Genomic DNA, 14,505 nt, shown 5'->3' with positions numbered 1-14,505 from the left:
ACAAACTAGGCCTCTGTGGCAGCAGACACTGGTGGCCCAGGCCGTTGTTCACCCCGTGAACTCGTCCGTCCTTTTTCAAACAGATCACCCCATTCGTACATGTTTTTCCGCAATATACAGTTCATATCATATTATGCAGTCATTCTAAGAATGTTACATGGTTTGACACCTTCTCTGGGCAAAAACCTGATGAATCCTCGCTGCTCCTTGCAGTGGAGCGGCCATCTTTACAGCACCATTACGTATTGTGCCAGCTAGTGCCAAACATGTGGAATTCAGGGACTACACATAAGTGGTAAACAATGACTCACTCCTGCACCTACAATGTCACACATAGTACAAGTGTATTACATACATGCACTACTAGTGACGGTACAACTATCAGGGCTAGGGATGCCTCTTCGTGGTGGTTGTACCCCCAATGCAAGTTGGGGCCAAATCTTCCCCCATTTTTCCCTGCTGCCCAGATTCGTCAGGGCAGCGCAGTCGCGGTCAGAGTGCAGATTGGTCCACATGATTTTCTTTCTTTCTCTCTCTTCTTTCTTTCTTTCTTTATTTTTTTTTTTCTCTTTCTCTTTCTCTCTCTCTCTCTTTCTCTTTCTCTTTCTCTTTCTCTCTTTCTCTTTCTCTCTCTCGACTTTGTGAAGGCGGGGGTACACCATCCTGGATGTGGGGGATCTTTGGGTCGTTCCTGGGAGATCGATCATCTGTTTCCATGCCACGGGCTTGTTCAATAGAACTGTCTAGGGCTATACGACAACAACTTGTGACAGTAACATTCCTTACATTTATTGACTTCTTCTCTTGTAGAAGATAAATGTGGAGGTAATTTATATGGCTGTGAAAGCAATTGCTTAATCGATAATGAAATCTTAACCATTATTGTAGGAAGTTTTATTGAGATCATCCATGACAAATAAAGCCACTTTATACTTTAATGGTTAAATTGGCAATTAATTACACATTTGCTGTTCTCACCAGAATCAAGCCGTAAGTAGTTGGCATTAGCTGGAACGTACATCCAACCAAAGTCATCTCTTTGCGTTCCCTTCGCACCCACATTTCCAACTCTATTTTCTTCATTTCTCCCAGCCTCAATCTCTCGCCACTGGACAATGTAACCCATAGGTGCCTCAGAGGACAGATTGACCCAGGAGACGAGAAGTGTGGAGCCATTTCCAACAATGTTATCCACATAAGCTGTTGGAGAAACGAGAAAAGTAATGAATCAGCTCACAGTGAGGAAAGGAAGAAGGCAAATTTAAAACTATGAATATATAACTTCACTTAAGTTAGGTATGTTTAGCTTACCCTAACCCTAAACAACATACATTTGTGCACAAAAAGGTGGAATCGTGGAGCTACTCATGCAGCAAACACAAAATTGTAGCATATTAAAACTAGAGGGTTCATAGAACACCTTACCCCGCATATTCTTGAGAATAAAAGGACATATGTGGGGTCTAAGAATGGCAAATTTGATTGGTCGAGACGATGTAAAATTCTGTACGGTAATACAGTATTCTGTTCAAGTATGAACGGAAGGTTTTGGAAAGTGCTAAAAAGGAGATTTGTCTTCCACAGAGTTCCAAAAATATAATACAACTGAAATAACATAAAGATTTTAAAGGTTGTAGAAAAAAGTCTTTTCGGAATTTTACCGCCGTTGCTGCAGCGGCTTTTACACCACCTTACATTAACATACATTAGTTATTCATGCCTGTTGGTTGTGTCCTTTATGATGTCCTTATAAACGGTAAGTTTCATGTTTGCAATGACTTTCAACTTTGATTGACTGCCAGGCAGACAGACAGAGAAGAAATATTATCTCACTCTTCTCTGCTTGTGCGATCAGGCCAAATTTAGTCAAAGCACTGTTAAACTAGAGGTTCATGTTCAAAATATAACGTTCAATTGAAATTAAGTTCTTCCTCGATCATAAACTGACGTTTGTGGACAGACAGGCAGACAGACAGACATAGTGAGGCAATTGCTTAACCGCACTTTCGCTTCACATGTGCACGGCGTAGTCACTGGCATGTAGGCACACAGATGTCTATCGCATTCTCCAGAAATCAGTTTGCAGAGAAATCTGTAAAACCTAGGTGAGTGTAACGGGACATCCTCATCTCTTTTACATACGCCAGCAACATGAAATGAGAGGGGAATTTGCAGCAGTGAGTACATAGATCAGGAGCTGAAATCGCATTGAGCTACAGTAAGGGGAGAGTCACATGTGACAGACTGGCCAAAGTTCAACCGAAACTACGTGGATAGGTTGACAGACTTAGTCACACTTCAATTGCTCATGTAGAAGGGGGAAATATAGAAGCATTTATAATTACTCAAAACACAAGCCTGCTAAAGATGTGAGTCATGTGACAGAGTTGTGTACGTATGTGGTGGGAGATAAGGTCCAAGGGGAAGGAAATGAGAAAGAGTGACCAAAAAAGTGAGTTATAACATACAGGCCATAAATTACAAGAAGCACACGTACAAATCCAACACAAGTAAAAATTGAAGCAATAATGGATCGTTCAAAAGAAAAAGGTAAAAAGGTAACAAATAGCCAGTCTAAATATAACCACCTTTAGAGGCCATTTTTCCCCGCAAGCGGGGGTTGGCCTTTTTCGGGGACCGTGGTTGTTGTTGTTTTTTGGTCCCCTTTTTGAAGCAATGTTTTACGGCCGGATGCCCTTCCTGCCGCCAACCCTTTTTGTCGCCTTTTTACGACAACCAGGGAATTACCAGTGAACTGGTACTCAATTTGCCGACCTCGGAAGGTATGACAGGCTGAGTCAACCCCCTGGCGTTAATTCAGCGATTGACCGCTGGAGTCTAAATACAACAAGTAAAAAGATAAGTATTAAATACATAAAGCCAAGCAACTTTATTAACCTCTGAAAAGCAGAGTTAAAGTATGCTAAATAATTACCGAATGCCACGAAATAACAGTGGATTATATATCAACTAAAAATTGTTAAGAGTATGTTTACTCCTGTGGGAAAAGAGGTGCATCTGACTTTGAGCATTATCACTTCATTAAAGACAAAAAATATTCCAGGGGTGCTACTTGTTAGCAGTCTACAGCAATGTACAATATGCGACTTTCGAAATGACGTATGAATGCTAAATGAGGCCGTTTGCGCATGCGCTGTGTTTGTTTACACTGACTCCTTCTGCTTGACGGGCACTTTTAACCTGCCGTTGAAAATCTGTGATTCAAATCGTCTTTTAAACACAATTTTCAGCATTTAGATGCAAGTGGGGCAATTTGAAAATGGTTAACCATAATTGTTCTGTTCCTGAATGCAAATTGGACTCATTGAAATATAGAACACGAGAAATGTCCGTGGATGAGAGTAGTCGGATTTGTACCACCAGCAGGGTTTGGGGTTGGCAGGGGGTGGGGGAGGGGGAATGCCCCACATTATTTTTTTCATTAGTTTACAATCAAGATAAAAACATCCCGTATTTAAACGTGAGTAACAATAATGAATGTAAACTGTATTTGTGATTTCACGTACACTGTAACTACACTAACAAATGGTAATTTTGGAAGTCAGACCTAGGTACCCATTATTAATATTAAGTTCTTCCCCCCCCCCCCCCCACCCCCCTCCCCCAAATAGAGAAGTCAAACTATGCTCATGAATTGTACCATTTACTGTTAATACAATTAGCTAGCAGCTTCAGTGGCTATAACACTAACACACACACACACACAAACGCTTCTCCTTTCACCAATAGATGTAAAAAATCTAGGATAATGTGCGTTGTGGCCGGAACCAAACAAAAAATAAATATATATTCATTAAGGTCACTCACAGCGAACACAACTCCCACTTCCACCTCTCCTCCCCCCCCCCCCCCCCTCTGAACCACCCCCACACCCCCACGCCTTCCTCTCCTCCCAAACATGATTAGTAGTAAATATCATCATTTTAAACCCACTCTGTGCATTGACAAGCCCAGATATGACCTTCCCATCAGTGTTAAGAAGCACGAATGTTTGGGTAGAACGCACCTCTCTACAAAGTTTCAAATTAATTATTCAAAGTTTCAAAAGGCCTCCGGCCTTTCACGGGCCCATATCGTCGGGAGTCTTTGCCGTACTTTGAGCATTTTGAGCACTGCAACATATCCACTTTTTGGATGATTTGATCAGGAAGTTTATTTACAAGTTTTTTTGGCTTCTTTAGAAGTTTTTTTTTTAGTCATTCCATTCTACAATCCTTATACGGCAGGCATGAAATATGTCTCGGCTGCCTAGATTGACTTCGTTACTCGGGGTAGGGGTTTCTGCACATGCAAATCGAGCAATCTGCAGCGGATTACGTCATTTGGAAAGTGCTGTATTCTTAAGCATCCCATGGTGCATTCCAAAAAAGTGTAAGCAATTGTGTGCCGGAACTGTGGTAAAGTTTGAAACTCCTGCTCTTACCGTGGGGCTGCCTCTACTGTCTGGCAAAAATCCTTGCCTATGGAAATGTTAGTGATGCCTCGAGTGCCCTGATGCCCCATGAGGAGTCTGACCGATTGATGTCTGGTGTGTACGTTTCGTTATGCAAGTCATTTATGGTGAATCATAAAGATCTGTTTACAACATTGCAGGAAATGTAATTGGTTTTCAGTAAATGAATAATCCAATGTGAAATTTCCAGGGAAGTGTGATTACATTATGTGAGCGAGACATTTCAAGATCCAGAGATCCAGATATTTACTTCTCTGAAATTATTTACTTCTGTTATAATCAGGTAAGAGCCTGGTGTTGGCTTAGTGGTTAGGGTGCCGGCTTGGGATCCTGGGTTCCAATCCCGGTCGATCGCTGAATTAACGCCAGGTGGGTTGACGGCAAATTGAGTACTGGTTCACTGGTACTTTATGCACATACATACCTGTGTGTCCCTGTGTGTCACTCGAGGCGACCAACAGGGTTGGCGGCAGGAAGGGCATCCGGCCATAAAACATTGCTTAAAAAACGGGACCACGGTGCCCAAAAAAGGCCAACCCCGCTCTGCGGGGGAAAATGGCCTCTAAAGGCGATTCTTGTTCTTGTTATAAACAGGTAAAACGGTCTTATATAATATTGTCGCATGACCACCCTGACCATGTGAGCTAGGCCTCTGCGGTTGAGGTGTATTATGACAACGCAGGTTTCCCCGTAGTTTTGCGCCTTTGTTCTATTACTCGAATGGCGGAAGATAAAGTATCTGCACATGCATTACTTTAAACACAATTTTTACACAACAATAATAAATAAACATAGTTTGTAATTAATGAGCACAAAACTAAGTCTTTTTGCCTGAGAGCACCAATTTGCCATGGGCCCAAAAACGAGACAAACCTAAACAACCATGAAGCAAAACCTTATCTATAGCTACAAGCTGTTTACACCCACAACCATAGGGAAGCTAGGAATTCCTGGGACAAAAAGGATAAATTAATATGAAGTGGGGAGGGGAATGGAGAAAGGGATCCTGCTGGAGAATTAAAGGTCCTGAAAGGTTGAGGCCTTTGTTCAGGTCTGATGCCTGGACTAGCCTCACAGTGGGAGGTGCCTCATCCCCACCAATATCCCGGCCTAAGCAGGGTGCACCCTTGGACTTGTAATTGGATGGACAACTTGACCAATGCATACTCAGCATATGAACAGCTCGGCCAATGGATACAAGGCAAATGGATAGCGCAGGACAATGAATATCTTTCCAGAGGGATGGAGCAGGATCTCAACTACTACTACATCTACTACGCAACTACTTCTACAGGATCGCAACTACAGACAGATCGCAACGACTGATGTTCGCCACACACCGGCCGTTCACACTTCTCTCTCCACACTCTCTGCCTTCTTTTAGCTGTGTGAAGAGTAATTCCATAGCCATTTCCACAATTTGATCAATTTACCTAAAAAACAAGTCCCTCTGACCCAATATGGAATTATGAAACGGTGCTTATATATGCCAGACAGGAATAGAAGGTGCGTAAATAAATTGGGGGTTACTGGTGTAAACTGAAAGAGTGAAAGGGAGGATATAACATTGGCTTTGGTAGACAACTTATACCGGTAGCTTTTTAACCAACTGTTTCAAGTTGGGCAGGGTGCCCTGTGGGATATCAATAAGCAGGATTACAAGGCTTTATGTGCAATACAGACATTAATCGTCAACTACACCTTTTCACACATATACAGGACCTGGGACCCGTGATTCCCCACCATTTTTTTCCGTATACGTTGCAATATCTTGAGACTTCACTTATACAGTGCATTCAGAAAGTATTCAGACCCCTCCACTTTTTTCACTTTTGTTATGTTGCAGCCTTATGCTGAAATCGTTTAAATTCATTTTTTCCCTCATCAATCTACACTCAATACCCCATAATGACAAAGAGAAAACAGGATTTTAGAAAATTTTCCAAATTTATTAAAAAGAAAAAACTGAAATATCACATTTACATAAGTATTCATACCCTTTGCTATAACACTTGAAATTTAGCTCAGGTGCCTTCCATTTCTCTTGATCATCTTTGAGATGTTTCTACACCTTGATTGGAGTCCACCTGTGGTAAATTCAATTGTTTGGACATGATTTGGAAAGGCACACACCTGTCTACAGTCACGTGACAAAGTAAGTACACCCCATGTAAAGTTTTGACTTTTTCAACATATTTCAACATACAGCTATTTGATCTTCATTTCAACAATATTGATAGATAAAGGTGATATAATATAACAAATATCATGAAATATTTACATTTTGTAGTCCATTGTATAATTTAAATAAACATAAATGCAAATTTCGCATGTGGAAAAAGTAAGTACACCCTTGGCTCTAATAGGTGGTATTGCCCCTTTTGGCAGAAACAACCTTAAGTAGGCGTTTCTTATAACTGTCTACCAGTCTCTGACATCGACTGGGAGAAATTTTTGCCTGCTCCTCCATGCAGAATTCTTTCAGCTGTGCGATGTTTGAGGGGTTTCTTGCATGCACAGCTCGTTTCAAATACCCCCACAACATCACGATGGGATTTAGATCCGGGCTTTGACTTGGCCATTCCAGAACCCTCCATTTCTTTCTTTTTCAGCCATTCCTTGGTGGATTTACTGGTATGTTTAGGGTCATTGTCATGTTGCATGGTTCACCTTCGGTTGAGCTTCAACTTCCCGACAAATGGCCTCACATTATCCTCAAGCACCCTCTGGTACAATGAATAATTCATCGTGGATTATATGATGGTGAGCTGCCCAGGCCCTGATGCAGCAAAGCTGCCCCAAACCATAATATTTCCACCACCATGCTTTACAGTTGGTATCAGGTTCTTGTGGTCAAATGCTGTCTTTGGTTTTCGCCAAACCTGTCTTCTGGTACTGTGGCCAAATAGCTCTACCTTTGACTCATCTGTCCAGAGCACATTGTTCCAGAAGTGCTGGTCTTTGCCTCGGTGTTCATTGGCAAACTTTAGTCTTGCCCTGATGTTCTTTCTGGAGAGCAAAGGTTTCCTCCTGGCACACCTCCCATGTAGATCAAATTTGTGCAGCCTCTTCCTCATGGTAGACTCGTGCACTTTGACATCAACAGTGGCAAGAGCTACCTGTCGGTCCCGTGATGACATTCTGGGGTTCTTAGAGACTTCTTTCAGCATCTTGCGGTCTGCTCTCGGGCTGAACTTGCTGGGGCGGCCTGGCCTGAACAAGTTGGCAGTTGTTTGGAATCTTCTCCATTTGTAGATGATCTTCTGGACAGTCGAATGATTGATTTCAAATTGTTTGGAGATCTTTTTAAATCCATTCCCAGACTCGTAGGCATCTATAACCTTCTTTCTGAAGGCCTCAGAGAGCTCTTTTGATCTAGGCATGGTGACGCCACACACTTCGACAACAAAGAGCAAACCAAACTAAATGTCTGAGGTTTAAATAAGACAGGTTCCTCCAAGATCCTCTATAACGATGTTCTAATCATTTGCACCTGAGCTGGTGCACCTGATTCTAATTTAAGGTATTTGAAGTCGTGATAAATGTAGGGGTGTACTTACTTTTTCGACATGCGAAATTTGCATTTATGTTTATTTAAATTATACAATGGACTACAAAATGTAAATGTTTCATGATATTTGTTATATTATATCACCTTTATCTATCAATATTGTTGAAATGAAGATCAAATAGCTGTATGTTGAAATATGTTGAAAAAGTCAAAACTTTACATGGGGTGTACTTACTTTTTCACATGATTGTATATAAGGTCTCACAGCTGACGATGCATATCAGAGCAAAAACCAAGCCATGAGGTCGAAGGAACTGCCTGCAGAGCTCAGAGACAGGATTGTGTCGAGGCACATATCTGGGGAAGCCTACAAAAAAATTTCTGCTGCATTGAAGGTTCCCAAGAGCACAGTGGCCTCCATAATTCTTAAATGGAAGAAGTTTGGAACAACCAGGACTCTTCCTAGAGCTGGCCGCCCGGCCAAACTGAGCAATCGGGGGAGAAGGGCCTTGGTAAGAGAGGTGACCAAGAACCCGATGGTCACTCTGGCTGAGCTCCAGAGATCCTGTGTGGAGATGGGAAAAACCTCCAGAAGGACAACCATCACTGCAACACTCCACCGATCTGGGCTTTATGGCAGAGTGGCCAGACGGAAGCCTCTCCTCAGTGAAAGACACATGAAAACCCGCTTGGAGTTTGCAAAAAAGCACCTAAAGGACTCTCAGACTGTGAGAAACCAAGATTGAACTGTTTGGCTTCCGTCTGGCCTGCTTGGTGCTGCTTAAGCAATTTCTTGGCAAATTGGCAAATTTCTTGGCAAAAATTACGCTGGGTGGTTTGCCATTGCCGTCCCAGCAGTAGTCAGGGCAGGAATTTTTAATTTGTTCAGGGTGCCGGCGATAGCTTGCCTACTCTTTGCGAAAGACACCCAGTTTAACGTCCTTCTGGGGGACGGTACAAACATTGATGAATTGGATCACCCTGCCTGTGAAACACCGATTTGAGAGTTTATAGCTGGGTTGAGATTCAAACCAAGGCCAGACAAGGTAGGTAGGCGAGCATGTGTACCTCAAGGTCATCCAGCTAGCCCTTGAAATAATGAGGAAATGGCAAAGTACTATACAGTGCCTTCAGGAAGTATTCACACCGCTTGACTTCTTCACATTTTGTTGTGTTACAGCCTGAATTTATAAAATGGGTTTAATTTTAAAATTTTGACACAAAATACCACATAAAGACAAAGTGAAAATATTCTTTTAGAAAATTATTTACAAATTTATTGAAAATGAAACACAGAAATATCGAATCTATTCAAGTATTCAACCCCCTGAGTGCCAGCGATATTCTAATCTACACCTCGTAGATGTGCCTTTGGCGGCAATTACAGCTTAGAGTCTTCTTGGGTTTGTCTGTATCAGCTTTGCACATCTTGATTTGCGGAGCTTCTCCCATTTTTCCTTGTAGATTTGCTCAAGCTCCGTCAAGTTGGATGCGAAGTGTTGGTGAACAGCAATCCTCAAATCTTTCCTCAGATTCTCAAAGGGGCTTTTCTGGTCTGGGCTTTGGCTGGGCCACTCGAGGACTTTCACTTTCTTGTTCTGAAGCCATTCCAGTGTTCCTTTAGCTATATGCTTGTGGTCATTGTCCTGTTGGAACGTAAATCTTCGACGCAGTCTAAGGTCTTTTGCACTCTGAAGCAGTTTCTCCTCAAGGATTTGCCTATATTTGGATCCATTTATTGTTCCCTCTATCTTTACAAGTATTCCAGTCCCTGCCACTGACAAGCATCCCCATAGCATGATGTTGCCACCACCATGATGCATGGTAGGTATGATATTAGATGGTGATGAGCTGTGCTTGGTTTCCACCAGACGTAGCGCTTTGCATTCAGGCAAAAGAGCTCAATAGTAGTCTCATCAGACCACATAATATTTTGCCTCATTCTCTCAGTCTTTCACGTGCCTTTTTGCAAACTCCAGGCGTGCTGTCATGTGCCTTTTTCTCAGGAGTGGCTTCCGTCTGGCCACTCTCCCATAAAGCCTAGATTTGTGAAGGGCTGCAGAGACTGTTGTCCTTCTGACAGGTCCTCCCATCTCAGCCAAGGAACTCTGTTGTTCTGTCAGAGTGGTCATTGGATTCTTGGTCACCTCTCTGACCAAGGTCCTTCTTGCCCAGTTGCTCAATCAGACGGCCAGCTCGAGGAAGTCTGTGTATTCCGTATTCTTTCCATTTCCTAATGATCTAGCTCACTGTGCTCTTGGGAACTTTCAACACTCGAGTGAAGAAATTGTTTTAAACCCTTCCCCAGATCTATGCCTCCTCACCATTCTATCTCAGCACAGTTTGTTGGTCTTCATTAAAGATTGTCTGCTCTGCCATGCACTGTCAAATATAGGAACTTGTATAGAAAGGTGTGTTTCTCTCGAAATCATGTCCAATCAATTGAATTGGCCACAGGTGGACTACAATCAAGTTGTTGAGCAATCTCAATGATGATCAAAGGAAATTGGATGCACCTGAGCTCAAGTTGGAGTGTCATAGCAAAGGGGTTGAATACTTATTGACTTCAGACATTTCTGCTTTTCATTTTTAATTAATTTGTAAAACGTTCTAAAACAATTACACTTTGACATTATGGGGTAATATGTGTAGATCAATGACAAAAAATCTCAATTTAATCCATTTTAAATTCAGGCTGAAGCAACAAAATGTGAAAAAATGAAGGGGTATGAATACTTTCTGAAGGCACTGTAGTATCGGGTCTATCCCTGACGACACTCTTCTGCTACAAGTTTGTGACACCAATTCAGATTTAGAGCTTCTTAAACATGTTTCAAGATCTGCAATAATTTGTTTGCTTTATCCTGCCAACGCGATCTCACTGCTCTCACATTTGTGAATTAAATTAGCAATATCACAGCAATCAAATTAGCAATATCACCACAATTAAATAAGCAATATCACAGCAATTAAATGAGCAATATCACAGCAATTAAATTAGCAATACCACAGCAATTAAATTAGCAATATCACAGCAATTAAATTAGGAATATCACAGCAAATAAATAATCAATATCACAGCAATTAAATCAGCAACACCACAGCAATTAAATTAGCAATATCACAGCAATTAAATGAGCAATATCACAGCAATTAAATGAGCAATATCACCACAATTAAATAAGCAATATCACAGCAATTAAATTAGCAATACCACAGCAATTAAATTAGCAATATCACAGCAATTAAATTAGGAATATCACAGCAAATAAATTAGCAATATCACAGCAATTAAATTAGCAATATCACAGCAATTAAATTAGCAATAGCACAGCAATTAAATTACCAATATCACAGCAATTAAATTACCAATATCACAGCAATTAAATTAGCAATATCACAGCAATTAAATTAGCAATATCACAGCAATTAAATTAGCAATATCACAGCAATTAAATTAGCAATAACACAGCAATTAAATTAGCAATATCACTGCAATTAAATTAGCAATATCACAGCAATTAAATTAGTGATATCACAGCAATTAAATTAGCGATATCACAGCAATTAAATTAGCAATATCACAGCAATTAAATTAGCAATATCACTGCAATTAAATTAGCAATATCACAGCAATTAAATTAGGAATATCACAGCAAATAAATTAGCAATACCACAGCAATTAAATTAGCAATATCACAGCAATTAAATTAGCAATATCATTGCAATTAAATTTGCAATATCACAGCAATTAAATTAGCAATATCACAGCAATTAAATTAGCAATATCACAGCAATTAAATTAGCAATATCACAGCAATTAAATTAGCAATATCACAGCAATTAAATTAGCAATATCACAGCAATTAAACTAGCAATATCACCGCAATTAAAATAGCAATATCACAGCAATTAAATTAGCAATATCACAGCAATTAAATTAGCAATATCACAGCAATTAAATGAGCAATATCACATCAATTAAATGAGCAATATCACAGCAATTAAATTAGCAATATCACTGCAATTAAATTAGCAATATCACAGCAATTAAATTAGCAATATCACAGCAATTAAATTAGCAATATCACAGCAATTAAATTAGCAATATCACAGCAATCAAATTAGCAATATCACAACAATTAAATCAGCAATATCACAGCAATTAAATTAGCAATATCACAGCAATTAAATTAGCAATATCACAGCAATTAAATTAGCAATATCACAGCAATTAAATTAGCAATATCACAGCAATTAAATTAGCAATATCAGAGCAATTAAATCAGCAAAATCACAGCAATTAAATTAGCAATATCACAGCAATTAAATTAGCAATATCACAGCAATTAAATTAGCAATATCACAGCAATTAAATTAGCAATATCTCAGCAATTAAATTAGCAATATCAAAGCAATTAAATGAGCAATATCACAGCAATTAAATGAGCAATATCACAGCAATTAAATTAGCAATATCACAGCAATTATATTAGCAATATCACCGCAATTAAAAGAGCAATATCACCGCAATTAAAATAGCAATATCACCGCAATTAAAATAGCAATATCACCACAATAAAAATAGCAATATCACAGCAATTAAATTAGCAATATCACAGCAATTAAATTATCAATATCACAGCAATTAAATTAGCAATATCACCGCAATTAAAATAGCAATATCACCGCAATTAAAATAGCAATATCACCGCAATTAAAATAGCAATATCACAGCAATTAAATTAGCAATATCACAGCAATTAAATTAGCAATACCACAGCAATTAAATTAGCAATATCACAGCAATTAAATTAGCAATACCACAGCAATTAAATTAGCAATATCACAGCAATTAAATTAGCAATATCACAGCAATTAAATTAGCAATATCACAGCAATTAAATTAGCAATATCACAGCAATTAAATTAGCAATATCACAGCAATTAAATTAGCCATATCACAGCAATTAAATTAGCAATAACACAGCAATTAAATTAGCAATATCACAGCAATTAAATTAGCAATATCACCGCAATTAAAATAGCAATACCACAGCAATTCAATTAGCAATATCACAGCAATTAAATGAGAAATATCACAGCAATTAAATTAGCAATATCACAGCAATTAAATTAGCAATATCACTGCAATTAAATTAGCAATATCACAGCAATTAAATTAGCAATATCACAGCAATTAAATTAGCAATATCACAGCAATTAAATTAGCAATATCACAGCAATCAAATTAGCAATATCACAACAATTAAATCAGCAATATCACAGCAATTAAATTAGCAATATCACAGCAATTAAATTAGCAATATCACAGCAATTAAATTAGCAATATCACAGCAATTAAATTGGCAATATCACAGCAATTAAATTAGCAATATCAAAGCAATTAAATGAGCAATATCACAGCAATTAAATGAGCAATATCACAGCAATTAAATTAGCAATATCACAGCAATTAAATTAGCAATATCACCGCAATTAAAATAGCAATATCACCGCAATTAAAATAGCAATATCACCGCAATTAAATTAGCAATATCACAGCAATTAAATTAGCAATATCACAGCAATTAAATTAGCAGTATCACAGCAATTAAATTAGCAATATCACCGCAATTAAAATAGCAATATCACCGCAATTAAAATAGCAATATCACAGCAATTAAATTAGCAATATCACTGCAATTAAAATAGCAATATCACTGCAATTAAAATAGCAATATCACCGCAATTAAAATAGCAATATCACAGCAATTAAATTAGCAATATCACAGCAATTTAATTAGCAATACCACAGCAATTAAATTAGCAATATCACAGCAATTAAATTAGCAATACCACAGCAATTAAATTAGCAATATCACAGCAATTAAATTAGCAATATCACAGCAATTAAACGAGCAATATCACAGCAATTAAAATAGCAATATCACCACAATTAAAATAGCAATATCACAGCAATTAAATTAGCAATATCACAGCAATTAAATTAGCAATATCACAGCAATTAAATTAGCAATATCACCGCAATTAAAATAGCAATATCACCGCAATTAAAATAGCAATATCACAGCAATTAAATTAGCAATATCACTGCAATTAAAATAGCAATATCACTGCAATTAAAATAGCAATATCACCGCAATTAAAATAGCAATATCACAGCAATTAAATTAGCAATATCACAGCAATTTAATTAGCAATACCACAGCAATTAAATTAGCAATATCACAGCAATTAAATTAGCAATACCACAGCAATTAAATTAGCAATATCACAGCAATTAAATTAGCAATATCACAGCAATTAAACGAGCAATATCACAGCAATTAAATTAGCAATATCACAGCAATTAAGTCAGCAATATCACAGCAATTAAATTAGCAATATCACTGCAATTAAATTGGTAATATCACAGCAATTAAATTAGCAATATCACAGCAATTAAATTAGCAATATCACAGCAATTAAATTAGCAATATCACAGCAATTAAATTAG

General features: G+C 38.4%; 1 protein-coding gene across 1 annotated transcript in view; it reads right to left on the bottom strand.

Annotated features, from left to right (window-relative positions):
* LOC137438212 (leukemia inhibitory factor receptor) overlaps positions 1-14,505 on the bottom strand; it is a 68,052-nt gene that overhangs the window by 26,865 nt on the left and 26,682 nt on the right. The window contains exon 8 of the mRNA XM_068133278.2: positions 979-1,200. Coding sequence (XP_067989379.2) covers positions 979-1,200 — 222 coding nt within the window. The remainder of the gene's footprint in view (positions 1-978; positions 1,201-14,505) is intronic.

The sequence above is a fragment of the Myxine glutinosa genome, unplaced genomic scaffold, assembly GCF_964187855.1.
Source record: "Myxine glutinosa unplaced genomic scaffold, kmMyxGlut1.1 SCAFFOLD_413, whole genome shotgun sequence".
Lineage (NCBI taxonomy): Eukaryota > Metazoa > Chordata > Myxini > Myxiniformes > Myxinidae > Myxine > Myxine glutinosa.
The sequence above is the reverse complement of the archived record's forward strand: the minus strand, read 5'-3'. Positions and strand labels throughout refer to the sequence as shown.